At 43.0% G+C, this 22,191-nt stretch overlaps 1 protein-coding gene across 1 annotated transcript in view; it reads left to right on the top strand.

Moving 5' to 3' along the window:
- The window catches only part of DELE1 (DAP3 binding cell death enhancer 1), a 38,415-nt gene extending 30,204 nt beyond the window's left edge, over positions 1–8,211 (top strand). Inside the window, exons 10-12 of the mRNA XM_044280957.1 lie at positions 63–155; positions 520–679; positions 5,797–8,211. Coding sequence (XP_044136892.1) covers positions 63–155; positions 520–679; positions 5,797–6,056 — 513 coding nt within the window. The 3' untranslated portion in view covers positions 6,057–8,211. The remainder of the gene's footprint in view (positions 1–62; positions 156–519; positions 680–5,796) is intronic.
- The last annotated feature ends 13,980 nt before the right edge of the window (positions 8,212–22,191 follow it).

Below are 22,191 nucleotides of genomic sequence, written 5' to 3' on the forward strand. Positions count from 1 at the left end.
AGGTAAAAGTGCTCCGTATACTTAGCTGGGAGAACATTATCAATGTGCATTTTTCTTTACAGGCTCAAGCCTATCTGGGGGTCTTCTATAGTAAAGAATCACATTTTGATCCTCAGAAAGCAGCCAAATATTTTTGGATGGCAGCTGAAAATGGGGTAGGTATTAGTCCATGCAGTCGTACTAGTGCTGAGTCTTTACATATGCAATTATATATTACAGTCCCATTTCACGACATTTTACAGTTCTACTTTGTGTCTTCCATGGAAGTGAATTCAGACTTTATGGCCATTTCTGTCGTTATTGTAGAAAGGGAGTTAAAAAAAAAAAAATAATACAGACAGAGATGGAAGGTTTGACACTGAGGGCAACATATTTGAAGAAGAAAGTGAAGCCAGGGAAGTGATTGAATATACTTGTATGCAGGTTGTTGCCCCCTAGTTTAGAAGGTCCAGCACTGTGCAGACAGATAATGGGAAATATCATGAGAATGTACAGTTCATCTATGTCTCAATTTAACAGGATGTACAAAGTCGGTATAATCTTGGCGTGTGTTACGAAAGAGGATTTGGGGTTCCAGCCAGCAGGCAGGAGGCTTTAAGACATTTTGAAAGAGCTGCAAAATTGGGACATGTAGCATCTCAGCAGAAACTCCATGAAATGCAACTTCATGTAAATGATGGTAAGTGTGTGTAGATAAGGTCCTCATCTGGACAGTTCAGAGTAGACCTGTTTGTGTAGTATAACAAGACCCAACCTACTAAATAACTAGTCCTATACCTTTGAGCCTAACCCGTCACACCTCAGCTGTATACTTCCTGGTCTGGAAGCTGAAGTGTTCTGAGCTATTGTATTGTAGTTCTTGCATTGCGATGAAGAAGTCTAATGCTGGATCAGCAGAACAGAAAATATAGAAATGTTGGATCGGCAGAGCTAAATACAATTATTTACCATTACCATTATGGATAATAACCCTTGATGGTTAAAGATAACCTGTCACCACAAAACGCAATGCAATCTGAAAGCAGCATGGTATAGAGCAGGAGATATATAGTTTTGTCGAAAAAGATTCAGTAAAAGCTATAATTTATATCTCAGCTTTTTTCTATCTCCAATGAAGATCTATCTGTACAGGAGGGAGGGGTATGCATGATTGATAGCACTGTGTGTATATATGTGCATACAGAAGTAGCTGTCAGCCACTGATAACACCTCCTCCCTGTACCGATAGTTGTTCAGGAAGTAAAAAAAAGCTAAGATTTTAAGGGATTCTGTCACCAGATTTAACCCTAATAAGCTAGCTGACATTAGCGATGTGCTAATGTCAGCTAAACCTAAGTAGCCTATTCCTACTTTTATCTATGCCCCCGTTACGCCAGAAATCTAACTTTTATAATATGCTAATTAGCCTCTAGGAGCAGGGGGGCTTCGTTCCTACTCCTAGAGGCTCCCTTCTCCCACCCTTGTCGCCTCCCTCCAAGTCCTGATTGATAGGGCCAGGCAGCGCTCGCATTTCTCTGCCAGCCCTGTGCTCTTGTGAAATCTCGCGCCGTTCAGTATTCGGCGCAGGTGCGGTGAGGAAGCTGGCAGCCTGCAAGCGTCTTTCCCTCACCGCTCCTGCGCCGAATGCTGAATGGCGCAAGATTTCACCAGAGCATGTGGCTGGCAGTTTGTTTTAACTGATGATCTATCCTCTGGATAGATCATCAGCATCTGATCGGCGGGGGTCCGACACCCGGGACCCCCGCTGATCAGCTGTTTGAAAAGGCAGCGGCTCTCCATTCAAGTGAACAGAGCTTAGCCGCGCCCAGGCCAGTGATACTAGTCATGATCTCACTGGCCCTGCGGTAAACAGTGAGAAGGCCGTGGCGCTGCTGGATCGCCGCTGCATTCTCAAACAACTGATTGGCGGGGGTCCCGGGTGTCGGACCCCCGCCGATCAGAAGCTGATGATCTATCCACTGCAGAACCCCTTTAATAGGGTTAAATCTGGTGACAGAATCCCTTAAAATGCATAAATCACAGGTTTTACTGAATATTTTCCCATAATATTATATATCGATCTGCTCAGCTCTACAAATGGTGCTCTCAGATTGCACTGCATTTTGTGGTGACATCCTCCTTATTTGTTGCCATGTCACATAATTCTTGTATATCTCGATAAAAACACTAGAGGGCAGCCTTGCTTTCACAACTTACTGTCCATGTCAATGCTTAAAATACATTGCCCCATATTTACTAGCGTCAGTGCACCTAGATCTTGTACCCTTTGCCAAAATGTGGCACATCTAACTGTAGAGAAATTGAAGCAGTGGCTTCATATGAAAGGGAGCATGGCCTTCAAAGACATACTGATGGGGAACTTCGATTGTGAGCTCCACTTTCGACAGCAAGCGATGATAAGGTCTGTGAAGTGCTGCGTAATATGTCAGCCCAAGAAAGTAAAATAAATGGCCTAATATATGAGATTTTGCACCAAAATTGGGACACAATTGTGGTGTAAAAATCTGTTTTAAATTAAGACAGTTGGTATAAAGTTAGACAAAAGTGTCTATTTCTGTCTATCATAGAGCCCAGAACACTGTATTAAATGTGGTGCCCACAGTCTGGGCCATTGAATGGGATACTTGTTAAATATAACTCCAAATGCCAGGGTCAGTTTACTTTATTGGCAGATTCCAGTGGTGCAGATGTTTCCCATCTCAAAGGTTGTGTGAACTAAGGTTTTATGCCATTTTATGGAACCTTTAAAGGGGTTGTCCAGGCTCTATATACACTACAATGGAGACAGCTTGCAGATAAACACTGAAAAGGATGCGGTGCTCGCCTGAGCCCTGCAACTCCTTAAAATGGCCTGTCAGCAGGAGGACTGGGAGTTGGCCCCCCACCAATCTGATAATGATGACCTATCCTGAGGCTAGGCCATCAATATCAGTAACCAGGACCACCCCCTAAAAGTACAGCAAGGTAGAACATAAAGATGCTTACTGGCGGTACAACTGCTGTAAGTTGATGCCACGTGAAAGTATTTTAATTTTTATTATCATTAGCTGTCATTCTGTACAATCCTACAAGTTTATGGAAGACTTTATGGGCACACGCCATCCCTGCCACCTTATTTGGGTCCATTCACACGTTTGCAACGCATCTGTTCCGCAATTTTGCTGTCCGCATCCCCATTTATACTCCGCTGCTCCGCAGAAAAATAGAAGATGTCCTATTCTTGTCCGCAGCCAGGGACAAGAAAACCGCAAAATGTGGAACGCACATGGCCCGTGTCTGTGTTTTGCAGAACCGCAATTTGCGGACTGCTGACGTGTGAATGGACCCTTATTAGAATTTCGGCCATGTTCTGACTGGACATACTGATAGTTGAGATTCCGAGTCTGTAATTATGCCAAGTGATGGAAGGAGGAGGGTACATGCATCTTCAACCACATGGAATGCCAAATGTCACCATAGGTGGCACTAGAGAGACAGTTTTCCTTCTTCCTGAAGGAGAACTAATATGCAGAACCTTTGACATGCTGCAAATCTTAACAGTCTAAGGCCCCTTTCACACAAGCGTGACAGATTGGCTCCGGATGTGTTCAGGGTGCGCTCAATGAAACTTGCACCATTTTGCAAGCAAGTTCAGTTAGTTTTGTCTGCGATTGCGTTCAGTTGTTCAGTTTTTTCCACCTGGGTGCAATGCATTTTTTCACTGAAGCCTCATTCACTACTACGGTGCCAGGGCTGCATGAAAAATGCAGAATATAGAACATGCTTCGTTTTTCATGCAGCGCAGAACTGATGCGTGAAAAAAAAAAACGCTTATGTACACAGACCCATTGAAATGAATGGGTCAGGATTCAGTGTGGGCGCAATGCGTTCACGTCACACATTGCACCCGTGCGGAAAACGCGCTCGTGTGAACAGGGGCCTAAGTATCGGCTATAGTGGCACAGTTGCAGTAGAAGACACTATGTGTTGGTTATTATATACAAGGTATGCAGCTTCTCTTTAGAAGCCTTCACATTCCTTCTCCTTGATATTGCAACTGAAAATTACTAATTACAGCAGTATGAAAGCATCTGTTAATTAATCTCTTATGAAAGACGTGTTTGATGATGCCGTCCATACGTTGGCAGTGCCAAGTGTTCTTCAGAGACTTGTAAATACTTTAGGATGCTCTAGAACTGAACTACACCATATGTTGTCTTAGCCGTATGACCAGTAGAGTGATCCAGAATTTGTTAATGTGCAGCTGCAATCTCAGCGAGGCATGCCCTTTAAATATGATTTTAGGTGAGCCTCTGGGGCAGTGCCCACTTTCATAGCCAGTTATATTACTCTTGCTGTAGGAAGATTAGCAGTCTGTCTCTTTACTCCTGTTTATACAGAATCTAGTTAAAGGGGTTATCCCATCATAATGATCACTGTTAAATCTGTTAATGATTTGACAGTGATCATTTTTGTAAATATACTTTATTAACAAATCCCCACCGATTAGGATAAAATTCATACCCACTTACCTGATTGTTGTGACTCGGTCTCCCCTGGTTACGACCACTGTTCTTCTTGAAAAGCCGGAAGGTCGCGCTTGCCCAGAAGACGACTCCTTTTCTCCCGGCCGGTCCGCTTGCTGTTCTGAACGCGCACGCTGCCGCGCATGCGCGACAGTGACTTCTTCCCGGCCAGAATAGTACAGAGCTGCGAACGCGCACGCCGGCTCTGTAGGAATAAGTCACCATTGCGCATGCGCGGCGGCGTGCGCATTCATTCCAGCGCGCGGCACGGCCGGGAGAAGACTTCAATCAAGATGAAGCCCGCCCCCAGCCAGAATCCAGGAAGTGAACGCGCGGTGGCAGCAGGTAAGTATAGAAACGCTAAGTGGGATAACCCCTTTAAATGTGTAAGGCTCTGTTTTTATGATGCATCTCCAAGATAACATGTAGTCTACTTGCATCTGCCCCTAGAGGGAGCTAAAGAGCTTAGTGCATACTCCACCAAAGTTGCGTACCACCTATCCACAATGCTAAGATAGATTCCATTCAGACAGAGCTCAGTAAAAAAAGCAACGTGAACAGATATGAACACTATCACTCCATTCAGAGGGAGCACTCGCAGACCCCTCATTCTCAAGATTGTAGGTGTCCATCTACTGGGATCCATTAATTATTACCTATCCTGTGAATTTAGTCAGCACAGAAGTTTCACATGATGGTAAAAGGTAGACATGTGTCTTCTGTTCCTTGCAGGTTGCTTTCTTCTGATGGAGTCACAGGGTCACTTAAAAGGAATGATTCCTGTAGTAATGAGGTATTTCAGTTACAGGTTATCCCCTATCTACTGGATATGGAATAACATAACCATTCATGAGAATAGGTTTTCCTTGACCCCCTCTTTGAATGGAACAGCAACTGAGCACTACTGCCGCTCCATTTATAGTATATGGGATTGCCGGAGATGGACCGAACACCATAATCAGCTATCTCTGGCTGTCCTTTAGAGATGAGTGAACATGCTCAACCACAGCTCCATCAATACAACTAGGGCACAGGACTCCCTTCTAACAGTTGTCCCCTCTGTTATGGATTAGTGGTAGCTTGTTCCTTCAAGGAACTGATTTTTATGCAGTTCTCTAAAATACATATCTAGCCTCCCCACAAGTGAGCCTGCACTTTAAAAAGCAAAATTTAGGTCATAGTCTTGCTTTCCAGGCTTTTCCTGTTGCTCTAGCATTCCACAATGCTTCCTTTTCCCTGGAGCCATTGTTGTCTGCTGTAGATTGAAGTTATTATTGTGTTTCCTTCACAGAACTAAGTTCTCCTCTAGCAAGTCTTCGAACAACGTCCAGCCCCTGTCTTCCTGTTTTGGAGCGTCTGAACATCCGGATGAAACCCAACAGCAACTTATTATCTGCAAGCAGCACAAGCAATCTGGGCCTACCTCATTCACTGAGCACTGGCAACCTAATGATGTGTCCAACGGAGAGCGGCAGCTACCTCTTGGCACCAACGCATGTGACGGGCATAGCACTTCCAATGGCCTCTCTAAGAGCCATTGGAGTTGGATGAGCAGTTTTACAGGAGGCAGCTACTGTGCACCAAGATATTTGAAATCTGGTTATCCACATGCATTGCATTGGTGGCACAGGATGTGCCACAAGCCATTGCACCTTGTAGACTGTATCTGAAATAATATATTGGTGTTAATATGATGTGAGCAGATCTTTTGCCACATCTGATCAGTATAATTCTAGTGCCTTAATTCAGCCTCTCGGCAGCCAGTATCACTCTTAATAATGGAGGATAGGCCTTATTTATCAGCACTGGTAAGATATATTGGTAAAGGTAAATTGTAAAAGTTTGAAGAAGGGGTCGTGCCAAATTTAAGTTATCCCCTATCCACAGGCTAGAGGATAACTAGCTGGTCGCTGGGCATCCAACGTCTGGCACCCCCACCAATCCCAAGAACAGGTCCTATTCCCACAATCTGAAGGCAGGTTCTGGTAAATGGCATCACCCGTCTGTTCTATCTAAGGGACAATGCTGATGTCTGACAGTCAACACAGCCCCTGAAAGTGGTTTTAAAAGTACCACTTCTTGTCCCATGCGGCCAATCGTGTACATGCCACTCTGCACTGTCATGCCAGCGGCATGGATTGAAAAACAAAATGTAAAAGAACGTAACGCACTTGCAAAAAGTGAATGGCCGATAGCTCCATTGTTTTGGGTATTGACTAGCTGAAAAAAAATGTTTTTTGACAGACAGTTGGTTGTTATTATGAACAGTGGTTGGCCATAATGGAACATGTCCTATTTTTATATATTTTTATATACTCTTGCTCATATTATGTCACAGTTTTCATTAATAACCAGATTTTACTGTTACAATCGCTCTGAACTACTCGAATCATAGCTATAATTCATACGTGTAAACTGGCCACACATGGCTGGCTTTCAAAGTCACTAAACAAATGATCCATCAGTACTGGAGGAAGCTGGGAGGGAGTTGGATGGGTTAAGTATAGTAGAATGATTTATTCTACTACACATCATTACCAAAAATTATGTGTTTTGGGATGTGTGTGTGTTGTTTTTTTGATTCTGCTCTTTGTGGAGAAACGTTATCCTCTGCCCTATATAGGAGAGCTCTCCTAACAGGTATGACAGGAGGAGTTCTGCTCACACTGTCATCATGGCTGCCTTCTTTTAATGCCCCTTTTCATAATGCCAGTCAGGATGCAGGGATTAAAAAAAGAAAAAAAAAACTAATCGGTGATGTGTGCAGGCACGTGAGCTCTGCTACCACTCAGGTCATTGATCAGCCAGAAGTGGTGAGATGTAAGTAGACATCACGTCACACTTCCAGTCTACAGGTGACCAGAAGCAGAGGAGAAGGGAGCTCCGCACTGGAACCATATCACCAGTGCCAGGTGAGTTATTTTTTTGTATCCTACCTGGCAATATTAAAAGGGGTGTCCGCTCTTGGACAGCCCCTAATAACACAGACAGACTTTTAGGGTATGTTCTCGCGGCAGTAAGTTCTTCACACAGATTTTAGCATGTATTTTGTGTCAAACTCCATGCCATTGTTTGAAGGGAAACTTTTAAATGTATTTTTGCTATGCCTCAAGAAGTGACATGTCTCCATTGAGCAGGGCTAACCCATATGCTACAGTGGATTTCTGCCACGGATTCCACAGGTTTTCCACTGAGTGAACATACTCTTAACAGAGGGTCAGTCAAATTTAATTTCAGTTTGGATGGTAAAAAAGACCTTGGAGACAACCCTAGTGTTGCCGTCAGACACTAGCCTCCCAAAGAAACAGCCCAACACAAATGTGAATGCTCGCTAATGTTGCCTAAATGTTACCACTACAAAATGTAACGCACAAATGTAAATACTGTTCATAACAATTATTCTGATATGAAAGCTTTTTTAGCACTTGCTGCAGCGATCCATTTATTGTTAGGAAATTAATTATGTGCCGCTAATCACTGGACAATAGCCCTGTACTGATGGATCGCTCACTGCACCTTTATGTCAAGTGTTCAAAGAACCGTATAACGTGTAGAAAAAATATATATGTTCTCTAAGCTTTATGACAGGAATGTCCTTGCACATCACTGTCTTCTTGTTTTATTGAATTGTTCCTAATGTTTGTGCCTTTTTAATGTACGGTTATATTCTAATAAATATTATAATAAAATACCAGTACTCAGTGTACAGAATTCTATGTGCACTTCATGATGTAAGTTGCATAATAAGGGTTGAAATTTTTCAGACTCGTAATGTCACTTTCCTGCCCTATCTCTAGACGCAGTGTATGCTAGGTGATTGTATTGCACATCACCACCTAAGAAGCTTTCATCAATTACCGCATGGTAATACAATTGGCAGAGCACTAGGGAGCGTTCCTTGAAAGCATATAAGTGTCAATTCCCACCACCCCTATCCATTGTTTTGCTCGGTAAGAGGAGCAGAACAATGAAGATAACAGAAGTGCCGGAATCGGCACATAACTGACCCGAATGGAGCCAAACAGATCCCATTGACTTTTAATGGGATCGATTTGAGAGTTCGCGGATAAATAAATTCTGCATGCAGGACTTTTGTCTCCTTTTGTTTTTGACAGAATCTGCAAAGAGACCCTGAACGGAACCAAATACGCAGATGTGAACAAGCCTCCCACTCCGACTCTTAAAAGTGAATATGAACTTGAAGGGAAGCCCTCACAAGAGCCCATATGGCTAGTAAGAAGTACCAAGAGGACCCATGTGCTTCCATTTACAGGCAATGTGGTGGATTGCTGGGCAGTATAGTGAGCACACATGAATGACATATGAAGCTTTAGCCACATTAAGGCAGCATTTGTAGTACGGACACATGAACCAGACCCCCATTCACGTGAACCAAACATTTCACCATAAGGTTTAACAATAGGGTTCTAGAGAAATTTAAGTTCAGTTCACAGGATTTATGTGAAGTGTGGGTCATGTGGCTGCAATATAGAAATGAAATGTCAAGGAAATTCTCGACCTTCCACAGCTGGTACAGAAGGATCATTGGTTATGCCTTAGGGCTCATGCACACGAGCGTAATGGCTCAGTACCCGTGCTGATAGCAGTCCGCAATGCACAGGCACTGGCCGTGTGCACTTTGTTTGCAGATTCGGACCCATTGACTTTAAAGGGGTTCTTTATCTGCAAGCAGCATTAGGGTGTTTTATTTTTCCAAAGATGTGATTTTCATATCACTTTGCTTACGCCCCGAGTCTCAGTGATGTTAAAGATATACAGTACAGACCAAAAGTTTGGACACACCTTCTCATTCAGAGTTTTCTTTATTTTCATGACTGTGAAAATTGTAGATTCACACTGAAGTCATCAAAACTATGAATTAACACATGGAATTATATACATAACAAAAAAGTGTGAAACAACTGAAAATGTCATATTCTAGGTTCTTCAAAGTAGCCACCTTTTGCTTTGATTACTGCTTTGCACACTCTTGGCATTCTCTTGATGAGTTTCAAGAGGTAGTCACCTGAAATGGTTTTCACTTCACAGGTGTGCCCTGTCAGGTTTAATAAGTAGGATTTCTTGCCTTATAAATGGGGTTGGACCATCAGTTGCGTTGTGGTGAAGTCAAGTGGATACACAGCTGATAGTCCTACTGGATAGACTGTTAGAATTTGTATTATGGCAAGAAAAAGCAGCTAAGTAAAGAAAAACGAGTGGCCATCATTACTTTAAGAAATTAAGGTCAGTCAGTCCCAAAAATTGGGAAAACTTTGAAAGTGTCCCCAAGTGCAGTCACAAAAACCATCAAGCGCTACAAAGAAACTGGCTCACATGCGGACCGCCCCAGGAAAGGAAGACCAAGAGTCACCTCTGCTGCGGAGGATAAGTTCATCTGAGTCACCAGCCTCAGAAATCGCAGGTTAACAGCAGCTCCAATTAGAGACCAGGTCAATGCCACACAGAGATCTAGCAGCAGACACCTCTCTAGAACAACTGTTAAGAGGAGACTGTGTGAATCAGGCCTTCATGGTAGAATATCTGCTAGGAAACCACTGCTAAGGACAGGCAACAAGCAGAAGAGACTTGTTTGGGCTAAAGAACACAAGGAATGGACATTAGACCAGTGGAAATCTGTGTTTTGGTCTGATGAGTCCAAATTTGAGATCTTTGGTTCCAACCACCGTGTCTTTGTGCGACGCAGAAAAGGTGAACGGATGGACTCTACATGCCTGGTTCCCACCGTGAAGCATGGAGGAAGAGGTGTGATAGTGTGGGGGTGCTTTGCTGGTGACACTGTTGGAGATTTATTCAAAATTGAAGGCATACTGAACCAGCATGGCTACCACAGCATCTTGCAGCGGCATGCTATTCCATCCAGTTTGCGTTTTGTTGGACCATTATTTATTTTTCAACAGGACAATGACCCCAAACACGCCTCCAGGCTGTGTAAGGGCTATTTGACCATGAAGGAGAGTAATGGGGTGCTGCGCCAGATGACCTGGCCTCCACAGTCACCGTACCTGAACCCAATTGAGATGGTTGGGCGTGAGCTGGACCGCAGAGTGAAGGCAAAAGGGCCAACAAGTGCTAAGCATCTCTGGGAACTCCTTCAAGACTGTTGGAAGACCATTTCGGGTGACTACCTCTTGAAGAGAATGCCAAGAGGTGTGCAAAGCAGTAATCAAAGCAAAAGGTGGTTACTTTGATGAACCTAGAATATGACATATTTTCAGTTGTTTGACACTTTTTTGTTATGTATATAATTCCACATGTGTTAATTCATAGTTTTGATGCCTTCAGTGTGAATCTACAATATTCATAAAAAATAATAAAGAAACTCTTTGAATGAGAAGGTGTGTCTAAACTTTTGGTCTGTACTGTATATGCCAAGAAGATTGGATAATATTTAGGGGTTGCACACGTTGATCACTTTTATTACTACTCTCACTCCTGTACCTAGGAGGTTGGTCTAAAAACGACTTCAGTTTCAGGATCCCAGGGGCTCTGCATCAAGCAAGGTGGATGACAAATGCAATATATGCACTTAAAATTGTCCTCTTCACTAAACAGTTGAATATTCCTCAACGAGAATGGAAAGGAATGAAACCGGTTGCACATTTTGTCAGCCTCATATATGTTCGCTTTTGCACGAGGCAATTGTAAGTCGATGGGCTCCAAAGAATGATTTGGATATGCTACAGCTTCTGAGCACTTACCCAGATGCAGACGTTAAAAAAAAAAGTGGTCTCACAGTTGCTAAGAGACACCTTTGGTATCTGTCAGGAAAACAAACATAGGATTGGCTTTTTTGGATGAACGTATTACTGAGGCTGTTAAGGTAAAAAATATGACAACAAATTTTGAAACCAAACCTGCAAAGGAAATGAAATGATTAGAGGGTAAAAACCTAGTTTTTGAAGGAAAAGACCTGAGCCATTTTGTTACTAATAAAATAAAGATGTTCTTTGAATTGTTTGGGATCCACGACGTGACCGAATACTGCAGTGATTCTCTAAGAAGCCATGTGAACGCTCTTAAAGGGGTTGTCTGGGTTCAGAGCTGAACCCGGACATACCTCCATTTTTACCCCGGCAGCCCCCCTGACTTCAGCATCGGAGCAGTTCATGCTCCGATGCGCTCCCTTGCCCTGCACTAAATTGCGCAGGGCACGGGCTCTTTTGTTTACAATCACACACTGCCGGGCGGAAGCTTCCGCTATACTGGCTAGGGCAGCGCTAAAGCCCACCCTTCAGTGCCAGTGACGTCACCGGACTTCCTGGCGGCCCCATGGAGAGCCCGGTACGTCACCAGATCTCCAAAAAATGCCTTTGCCCTGCGAGATTTAGCGCAGTGCAAAGGAGAGCATCGGAGCATAAACTGCTCTGATGCTTGTCAGGGGGGCTACCGGGGTGAAAATAGAGGGATGTCCGGGTTCACCCTTTTAACCACTTCAGCCCCGCTAGCTGAAACCCCCTTCATGACCAGAGCACTTTTTACACTTCGGCACTACACTACTTTCACCGTTTATCGCTCGGTCATGCAACTTACCACCCAAATTAATTTTACCTCCTTTTCTTCTCACTAATAGAGCTTTCATTGGGTGGTATTTTATTGCTGCTGACATTTTTACTTTTTTTGTTATTAATCGAAATGTAACGATTTTTTTGCAAAAAAATGACATTTTTCACTTTCAGCTGTAAAATTTTGCAAAAAAAAACGACTTCCATATATAAATTTTTCGCTAACTTTATAGTTCTACATGTCTTTGATTAAAAAAAAATGTTTGGGCAAAAAAAAAAAATATGGTTTGGGTAAAAGTTATAGCGTTTACAAACTATGGTACAAAAATGTGAATTTCCGCTTTTTGAAGCAGCTCTGACTTTCTGATCACCTGTCATGATTCCTGAGGTTCTACAATGCCCAGACAGTAGAAAACCCCCACAAATTACCCCATTTCGGAAAGTAGACACCCTAAGGTATTCACTGATGGGCATAGTGAGTTCATAGAACTTTTTATTTTTTGTCACAAGTTAGCGGAAAATGATGATGATTTTTTATTTTTATTTTTTTCTTACAAAGTCTCATTCCACTAACTTGCGACAAAAAATAAAAAATTCTAGGAACTCGCCATGCCCCTCACGGAATACCTTGGGGTGTCTTCTTTCCAAAATGGGGTCACTTGTGGCGTAGTTATACTGCCCTGGCAATTTAGGGGCCCAAATGTGTAAGAAGTACCTTGCAATCAAAATCTGTAAAAAATGGCCTGTGAAATCCGAAAGGTGCACTTTGGAATATGTGCCCCTTTGCCCACCTTGGCTGCAAAAAAGTGTCACACATCTGGTATCGCCGTACTCAGGAGAAGTTGGGGAATGTGTTTTGGGGTGTCATTTTACATATAACCATGCTGGGTGAGATAAATATCTTGGCAAAAGATAACTTTTCCAATTTTTTAATACAAAGTTGGCATTTGACCAAGATATTTTTCTCACCCAGCATGGGTATATGTAAAATGACACCCCAAAACACATTCTCCAACTTCTCCTGAGTACGGCGATACCACATGTGTGACACTTTTTTGCAGCCTAGATGCGCAAAGGGGCCCAAATTCCTTTTAGGAGGGCATTTTTAGACATTTGGATCCCAGACTTCTTCTCACACTTTCGGGCCCCTAAAAAGCCAGGGCAGTATAAATACCCCACATGTGACCCCACTTTGGAAAGAAGACACCCCAAGGTATTCAATGAGGGGCCTGGCGAGTTCCTAGAAATTTTTTTTTTTTTGCATAAGTTAGCGGATATTGATTTTTTTTTTTTGTTTTTTTCTCACAAAGTCTCACTTTCCGCTAACTTAGGACAAAAATTTCAATCTTTCATGGACTCAATATGCCCCTCAGCGAATACCTTGGGGTGTCTTCTTTCCGAAATGTGGTCACATGTGGGGTATTTATACTGCCCTGGCTTTTTAGGGGCCCTAAAGTGTGAGAAGAAGTCTGGAATATAAATGTCTAAAAATGTTTACGCATTTGGATTCCGTGAGGGGTATGGCGAGTTCATGTGAGATTTTATTTTTTGACACAAGTTAGTGGAATATGAGACTTAGTAAGAAAAAACAAACAAACACAAACAAAAAATTTCCGCTAACTTGGGCCAAAAAAATGTCTGAATGGAGCCTTACAGGGGGGTGATCAATGACAGGGGGGTGATCAATTGATCACCCCCCTGGTAAGGCTCCATTCAGACGTCCGTATAATTTTTACGGATCCATGGATCGGATCCGCAAAACACATGTGGACGTCTGAATGGAGCCTTACAGGGGGGTTATCAATGACAGGGGGTGATCACCCATATAGACTCCCTGATCACCTCCCTGTCACTGATCACCCCCCCTGTAAGGCTCCATTCAGACGTCCGCATGATTTTTACGGATACATGGATACATGGATCGGATCCACAAAACACATGCGGACGTCTGAATGGAGCCTTACAGGGGGGTGATCAATGACATGGGGTGATCAGGGTGATCACCCCCCTGTCACTGATCACCCCCCTGTAAGGCTCCATTCAGATGTCCGCATGATTTTTACGGATCCATGGATACATGGATCGGATCCACAAAACACATGCGGACGTCTGAATGGAGCCTTACAGGGGGGTTATCAATGACAGGGGGTGATCAGGGTGATCACCCCCCTGTCACTGATCACCCCCCCTGTAAGGCTCCATTCAGACGTCCGCATGATTTTTACGGATACATGGATACATGGATCGGATCCACAAAACACATGCGGACGTCTGAATGGAGCCTTACAGGGGGGTGATCAATGACATGGGGTGATCAGGGTGATCACCCCCCTGTCACTGATCACCCCCCCTGTAAGGCTCCATTCAGATGTCCGCATGATTTTTACGGATCCATGGATACATGGATCGGATCCACAAAACACATGCGGACGTCTGAATGGAGCCTTACAGGGGGGTTATCAATGACAGGGGGTGATCAGGGTGATCACCCCCCTGTCACTGATCACCCCCCCTGTAAGGCTCCATTCAGACGTCCGCATGATTTTTACAGATCCATGGATACATGGATCGGATCCACAAAACACATGCGGACGTCTGAATGGAGCCTTACAGGGGGGTGATCAATGACAGGGGGTGATCAGGGTGATCACCCCCCTGTCACTGATCACCCCCCCTGTAAGGCTCCATTCAGACGTCTGCATGATTTTTATGGATACATGGATCGGATCCACAAAACACATGCGGACGTCTGAATGGAGCCTTACAGGGGGGTGATCAATGACAGGGGGTGATCAGGGTGATCACCCCCCCTGTAAGGCTCCATTCAGACGTCCGCATGATTTTTACGGATCCATGGATACATGGATCGGATCCACAAAACACATGCGGACGTCTGAATGGAGCCTTACAGGGGGGTGATCAATGACAGGGGGTGATCAGGGTGATCACCCCCCTGTCACTGATCACCCCCCCTGTAAGGCTCCATTCAGATGTCCGCATGATTTTTACGGATACACGGATACATGGATCGGATCCACAAAACACATGCAGACGTCTGAATGGAGCCTTACAGGGGGGTTATCAATGACAGGGGGTGATCAGGGTGATCACCCCCCTGTCACTGATCACCCCCCCTGTAAGGCTCCATTCAGACATCCGCATGATTTTTACGGATCCATGGATACATGGATCGGATCCACAAAACACATGCGGACGTCTGAATGGAGCCTTACAGGGGGGTGATCAGGGAGTGTATATGGGTGATCACCCGCCTGTCATTGATCACCCCCCTGTAAGGCTCCATTCAGACGTCCGTATGCGTTTTGCGGATCCGATCCATGTATCCGTGGATCCGTAAAAATCATACGGACGTCTGAACGGAGCCTGACAGGGGGGTGATCAATGACAGGGGGGTGATCAGGGAGTTTATATGGGGTGATTATGGGTGATCAGGGGTTCATAAAGGGTTAATAAGTGACGGGGGGGGGGAGTGTAGTGTAGTGTTTGGTGCGACTTTACTGACCTACCTGTGTCCTCTGGTGGTCGATCCTAACAAAAGGGACCACCAGAGGACCAGGTAGGAGGTATATTAGACGCTGTTATGAAAACAGCGTCTAATATACCTGTTAGGGGTTAAAAAATTCGGATCTCCAGCCTGCCAGCGAGCGATCGCCGCTGGCAGGCTGGAGACCCACTCGCTTACCTTCCGTTCCTGTGAGCGCGTGCGCCTGTGTGCGCGCGTTCACAGGAAATCTCGCGTCTCGCGAGATGACGCGTATATGCGTCCAGGAGGAGTAAAGCAACCACCTCCCGGACGCATATCTGCGTTAGGCGGTCGGGAGGTGGTTAAGGTGGTCAATGATACCGCAGAAAGAGAAAATGCTCTGATAAAAAAGATTAATGAATCGGTAAGGGATGAACAACAAAAACAATTCTTGTTGAGGGTAGTAGAGCAACACAGAAAAGTCATCACCAAGCTAACAAAAGAAGGGATTGCATCGTTCAAAGTTGATTAATATAACACATGTTTTGCCTATCATACCACCTATTAATCTTAGTTTCGAGTTTTAATATTATTGTTTGTGATTTCTAGTTTTCCCAATAAAAGTAATTAACATTGAAAAATCATATTTTTTGACTACTTTTACAATACTGATCAAAGTGTGCAACCTCTAAATATTATACAATCTTTTTGAAATTTGGCATATATATTTTTTACATCACTGAGCCCCGGGTGTCTGCAACATTTTTATTTGTTTCCATTACAAAATGAAACACCCTAGTGTGCATGAGCCCTTACTGTGTACAAAAAATGCAGTCCAAGCTAATCTACTTGGTTAATTATTTTACTGCATGCCTTTCTCTAAACTTTGACCTGTGCTCTCAGAAATAATCTCTAGTTTGGTGGAATCCATAATCTGTTTCACTTTTCAAATAATGTGAGCAAGTGGAACAATATACAATGGGCTACTTTGGGTACAAGGTAGACCAGGGTTTCTCAAACTGTGAGATGCCTCTCTGTTCATAATGGGGGGCAGCATGCCTCCGAGCCCCAAGAGTCCTAGCTTGTGTAGTACAGTCCTGTTATGCTTCTGTGTTGGTAGAGGTGCTCTATCAGAGATCTGTTTGAGATCTGGAAAAACTTCTACTGTGCAGATCATCGCAGGGACAGAAAGTTACAGCCTTTTCTACCTTAAGAACAAAATGAGTATGACACGGAAAGTATTGTGCTGACTAGAGGAGCAGTGCTGGTTACTGTGGGCATTGTTGCTGATTCTGGAGTGACACTGGTCGGACATTGACTTATGCATTGTCCACAACACATCTACGCGCCCCTCTATTGGTGTGGAGATCAGCCTCTGGTAAGGCCCTGGAATAAATGGTACTGATCAACAAGGTATTGTGTAATTATAAACCCTGAAGAACTTCAATTCAAATCAATTTAGATATTTGAGAGTTGTCTTGCCTAGTTATTAGCAGTGCTATCAACAGATTTTATACAGAAATTCTTTAAAACAGTTTATTGCAGGAGATACCCCTATTACAGCAGGGCCGCCAAAGGATGGAAATATATATATAAAACTCACGGTAATGGGAGCATTTGAGACTATACAGCGTGTCTCATCAGCACCCGCCTGGTGACATCACTAATAATGTCACAGTTACCATTGCACCTGAAAACAAATACATTTTCAGACATTGTGTAAGGTCAATTGCCCTTGCAATCTATAAAACAGAACTGGCTTTATTGCCAAAGCAACCAACTAGCGCCCCAGTTTTATTTCTAAACTTCACTGGATGAATGGAAAGTGTCGCTGCGATGGGTTGCTATTTGCAACAAATTAGTTTTTCAATTAGACAATTTTAACAAAAGACTTCCACAAAGGGAGTGTTGTATATTGTGACAGGTTTTTTTCTGAGATCCTGGTACTAGTGTCAAGCTTAAAAGCAAGCACTGCCATGATAATGGGGTGTGAATTAACAGTCCAATTTAGAATATTTATTCACGGTAGAGAAAAACTTTAAACAGCATTAAATTGCTTAAAATTAATAAGGGTTCACACGGTTGTCACGTTTTGGCTCCGGATGCGTCCCGGGGGCATTGCGGGAAACCCGCGCGATTGCGCACACAATTTCAGTCAGTTTTGACTGCGATTGCGTTCCGTTGTTCAGTTTTTATCGCACGGGTGCAATGCGTTTTGCACGCGCATAATAAAAAACTGAATGTGGTACCCAGACCTGAACTTCTTCACTGAATTTCAGGTTTGGGTTCGGTGTTGTGTAGATGTAATTATTTTCCCTTATAACATGGTTATAAGGGAAAATAATAGCATTCTTTAATACAGAATGTTTAGGAGAAGGTCAATTGAGAGTTAAAAAATTTTTTTTTAACTCGCCTCCTCCAATTGATCGCGTAGCTGCCGGTCTCCTGTTCTTTCTTCAGGACCTGTCAAAGGACTTGTGGTGACGTCACTAAGTTCATCACATGGTCCATCACCATGGTGATGGATCATGTGATGGACCATGTAATGAGTTTAGTGACGTCATCACAGGTCCTTTGACAGGTCCTGAAGAAAGAACAGGAGACCGGCAGCTACACGATCAATTGGAGGAGGCGAGTTAAATTATTATTTTTTTAACCCTCAATTGACCTTCTACTAAGCATTCTGTATTAAAGAATGCTATTATTTTTCCTTATAACCATGTTATAGGGGAAAATAACACAGTGAATTGACTTTCATCTTAGCAACCATGCGTGAAAATCACACCGCATCCACACTTGCTTGCGGATGCTTGCGATTTTCACGCAGCCCCATTCACTTCTATGGGGCCTGCGCTGCGTGAGAAACGCACAATATAGAGCATGCTGCGATTTTCACGCAACGCACAAGTGATGCGTGAAAATCCTCGCTCATGTGCACAGCCCCATAGAAATGAATGGGTCTGGATCCAGTGCGGGTGCAATGCCTTCACCTTACGCATTGCACCCACACGGAAATCTCGCCCGTGTGAACCCAGCCTAAAATGCTGGTTGCTGAGAAATCCAGTCACTTTTTCAATGTAAGGGCTTGTTCACATGACCGTATGGCTTTTTCAGTGTTTTGCAGGCCGTTTTTAATAGATCCGTTTTTTGTTTCAGTAGTGTTTCCGGTTCTATTCTGTTTTTCTTTTCCGTTTTTCCATATGGCGTATACAGTAATTACATAGAAAAAATTGCGCTGGGCATAACATTTTAATAGATGGTTCAGCAAAAACAGAACGGATACGGAAGACATACAGAGTACATTCCGTATGTGTTCAGTTTTTTTTTTTTTGTGGACCCATTGACTTGAATAGAGCCACGGAACATGATTTGAGTACATTCCTGTTTTTTGCGGAACCATTAAAATGAATTGTTTTATAGACGGACCGTATATGGAAATCGAAAAACGACCCGTATACGGAACGCAAAAAAAGTCTGTGGGAACAAGCCCTAAGGCTACTCGGTCATGGCCTGTTTTTTTTCCCCTCAATATAAACTGTTGAAGGGAGTGTGTCATCAGAAAATGACCTAGTTTTCAAATCACACTTTTAAGTTAAGCATATAATTTTTTTTTTTACAATTTTGGGTGATTTTTGTTTTCATTTTCAATGTCACTGTCTACATTTTTTTTAAATCCTAAAATGGTGCAGTTTTCACACTGACCACTAGGCCTAATAAAATACCAGAGTTTCTGTACTGTGCAGGTAACTTTTCAGTAGCCATTGCGTTATCATGACAGATACCACCTCTGTATAGCAATTAATGTACAGTTTATCTACTCCTTCCTGATCTGTGCACAGGTCACAGAGCATGTCTAGAGAAATGTATCAAATCAACTTTTGTACCTTCCCCTAATGAACGTAAATCTTTATTAACCCCTTAGTGACCACTCATACGCCTTTTTACAGCGGTCACTAAGGGGCCTTAGGCTTTGCTGTCCGCATCTTTTGCAGCCCCGTTAAATATAAATATTATGTAAATTATCTCCTACGGTGAATACAGAAAGACAGAATTGGTAATTTATTCTTAGTTGCCACCAAAAAATTTAATAACAAGCAATCAAAAAGCACCATTTACTCCAAAATGATACCAATGAAAAATACAAAAATCAAGCCCTCACACAACTCCATATAAATAAAAATAAAAAAGTTCTGGGTCTTGGTAAGCAGCAATGCAAAAACATTTTTTTCTTTTAAAGCAAAAAAGTAGTAAAACGGAAAAAAAACTATATGTATTTGGTATTACTGTAATCATAGTGACCCAGAGAATAAAGATATTATGTTATTTATACTGAAAAATAAACGCCATAAAATTTATAAAGTAAAAAAGCTGTGGCAGTATTGCTGTTTTTCCCATCTCCCTCCCAGAAAGAGTTAATAAAAGTTAATCAGAAAATTATGTGTACCCCAAAATGGCACCATTAAAAACTTGTCCAGCAAAAAACAAACCTATATAGACGGAAAAATAAAAAAGTTATAGCTCTTGGAACCCAATGATAAAAACAGGAAGAAAAACGCTTGGTCAGTAAGACCCAAAATAGGCTGGTCACTAAGGGGTTAATGTATAAACTCAGAAGCTAAAGCAGGCATCCTCAAACTGCGGCCTTCCAGCTGTTGCAAAACTACAACTCCCAGCATGCCCTAACAGCCTGCAGGTATCATCCTACAGCAGGGCATTGTGGGAGTTGTAGTTTTACAACAGCTGGAGGGCTGCAGTTTGAGGATGCCTGAGCTAAAGATTAAAAACCCCGTCTGCTGCTGCCTAGGTTTGCTATTTCAGAGTGTCAGCTGGGCTTAAGGTTGGTGCACTCAACCTAGATATCCCTATATGGCTGTCTGGTACTGGACTTGGATTTATTATCACCTCGGTGTAGGCTTGCAGAAGGATGACAGATGTAAAACTACCGAACACTGCCACCTGACATATTTTGCCAAATCCCATGTGTCTTCAGGGGTTTAGGGCAATGAATAGTGTCCACAGCATACAATCAAGCTTTTATTAGCTTGGTATGATATCAGCTCTGTCCTTCACCAATAGCTGGCGTCCACGTCACAGCGACGTCCCTTAGTCCCAGGCTCGTTCTATTACTTGTGTGTATATATATGGGCAAGCATTCTGCCTCCTTTTTTCTGACGAGTAACACTTTGTCAGGGCTGGGGCCCTCTCAACAGTATTATACAATGACATTATATACAGATACACTGTAGGAAACGGACAGAGCGGCTACCGGGCCTCGTCTGAGAGCTCAGTCCTGACTAGCCACAGGAATGGGGGTTGCACCTGAGTTGGGCATTGCAAAGAAGTTGCTGGGGGTGGGGTTGTTCAAAAATTTGCAGTGAGGCCCAGTCAATTACAGTTACGTCACTTGTTGCGCAACTTGTCACGCAATACATGTCACCGTGTAGATCTTCCCATATACTATCTGAACACATATGTTATTACTGTATTGCCTGTTTTATTGGACGTGTCCAAAATTAGCAAAGCTTTTGGAAATTAGTGATTTTACAAAGTTATCAGCCACGAGGAAGAAATGTTAACTCATAATCTGTAGTCTGTATCTTATTTCATTCAATGCTTGTGATGTCATCATTAGAATCCTGGCAGATGACTCGCCTACTTGTGATGTCATAACGAGGTATAAAGTGAAAGGATTATTTTGAGCATTAATCATCTGGCTGTGTCCAGGTACTTTTAGGTCCTCCTGGTCACTGGTGCTTGTGAAGTCCATTTGGCTAATTTAGCTCCAACCTCCCCTATTGTTCTTGATCTGTTTGCTTCCTTAGCCTGGCCAGAGCCAAGGGAGTAATATGGCAGCTACATGGTGGACTAGGCCTGTTCTGCTCCTCCACTAACTAGCTCAGCTCAACGCCCTCTACTTCTCCTCACACACTCCTACTAGAATATAGCTATATATTAGCTGTGCCAGCACCACCTAGGGGCGAATGCATGAAATACAACCTAACAGCCTGTTGATAGGAATTACAGGTATACACAGAAAATACATTTGATAGACAAATACAAAAGTTTAAAGTGCCCACGACCATCACTGAGTGGGACACTGCACATTTTTAATTCCATGCAATTACAAAAGTATTCAGATCCAGGTGCTAGTTAGAAAAATGTTGAATATTTGCAGTGGTCAGGTTTGGGATGGCCCCAATGCTACGTTGGGTCCTCCGGACAACGTTGAGGTGTTGCCACGTGTTTCTGCTCTCCGGAAGGGATGGTAAGGCATGGTGCACCCCAAATAGAATTAAGTCCAGACAGACAGGGTCCTCAGTTAGCCAGTGTGCTTCTGTACTATAGTAACTTGTAAAGGGGGAATATTAATGACCATATTTATGCAAATATTGATAATTCATATTCATAAATAGGAGGAGCCGTCTAGTGATGACTCCGCCTATTTATACCTTTATATAGTAATAATACAATACTTTGCCTTACGCTAATCACTAAACTAGCTGCATGCGCCTTACTGAACTCACTATCGCCAATAATCACAGGTTACACAGATAGTTACAAGTAAAACAAGATATTTATTAATACCTAGTACACTTACGCACGCAATACATTAACAATACAACACTATAAATACAGTACTAAACTACACTACACGGTTCCCAAATTCCACCCACAAACT

Source organism: Bufo gargarizans, chromosome 2 (genome assembly GCF_014858855.1).
Source record: "Bufo gargarizans isolate SCDJY-AF-19 chromosome 2, ASM1485885v1, whole genome shotgun sequence".
Lineage (NCBI taxonomy): Eukaryota > Metazoa > Chordata > Amphibia > Anura > Bufonidae > Bufo > Bufo gargarizans.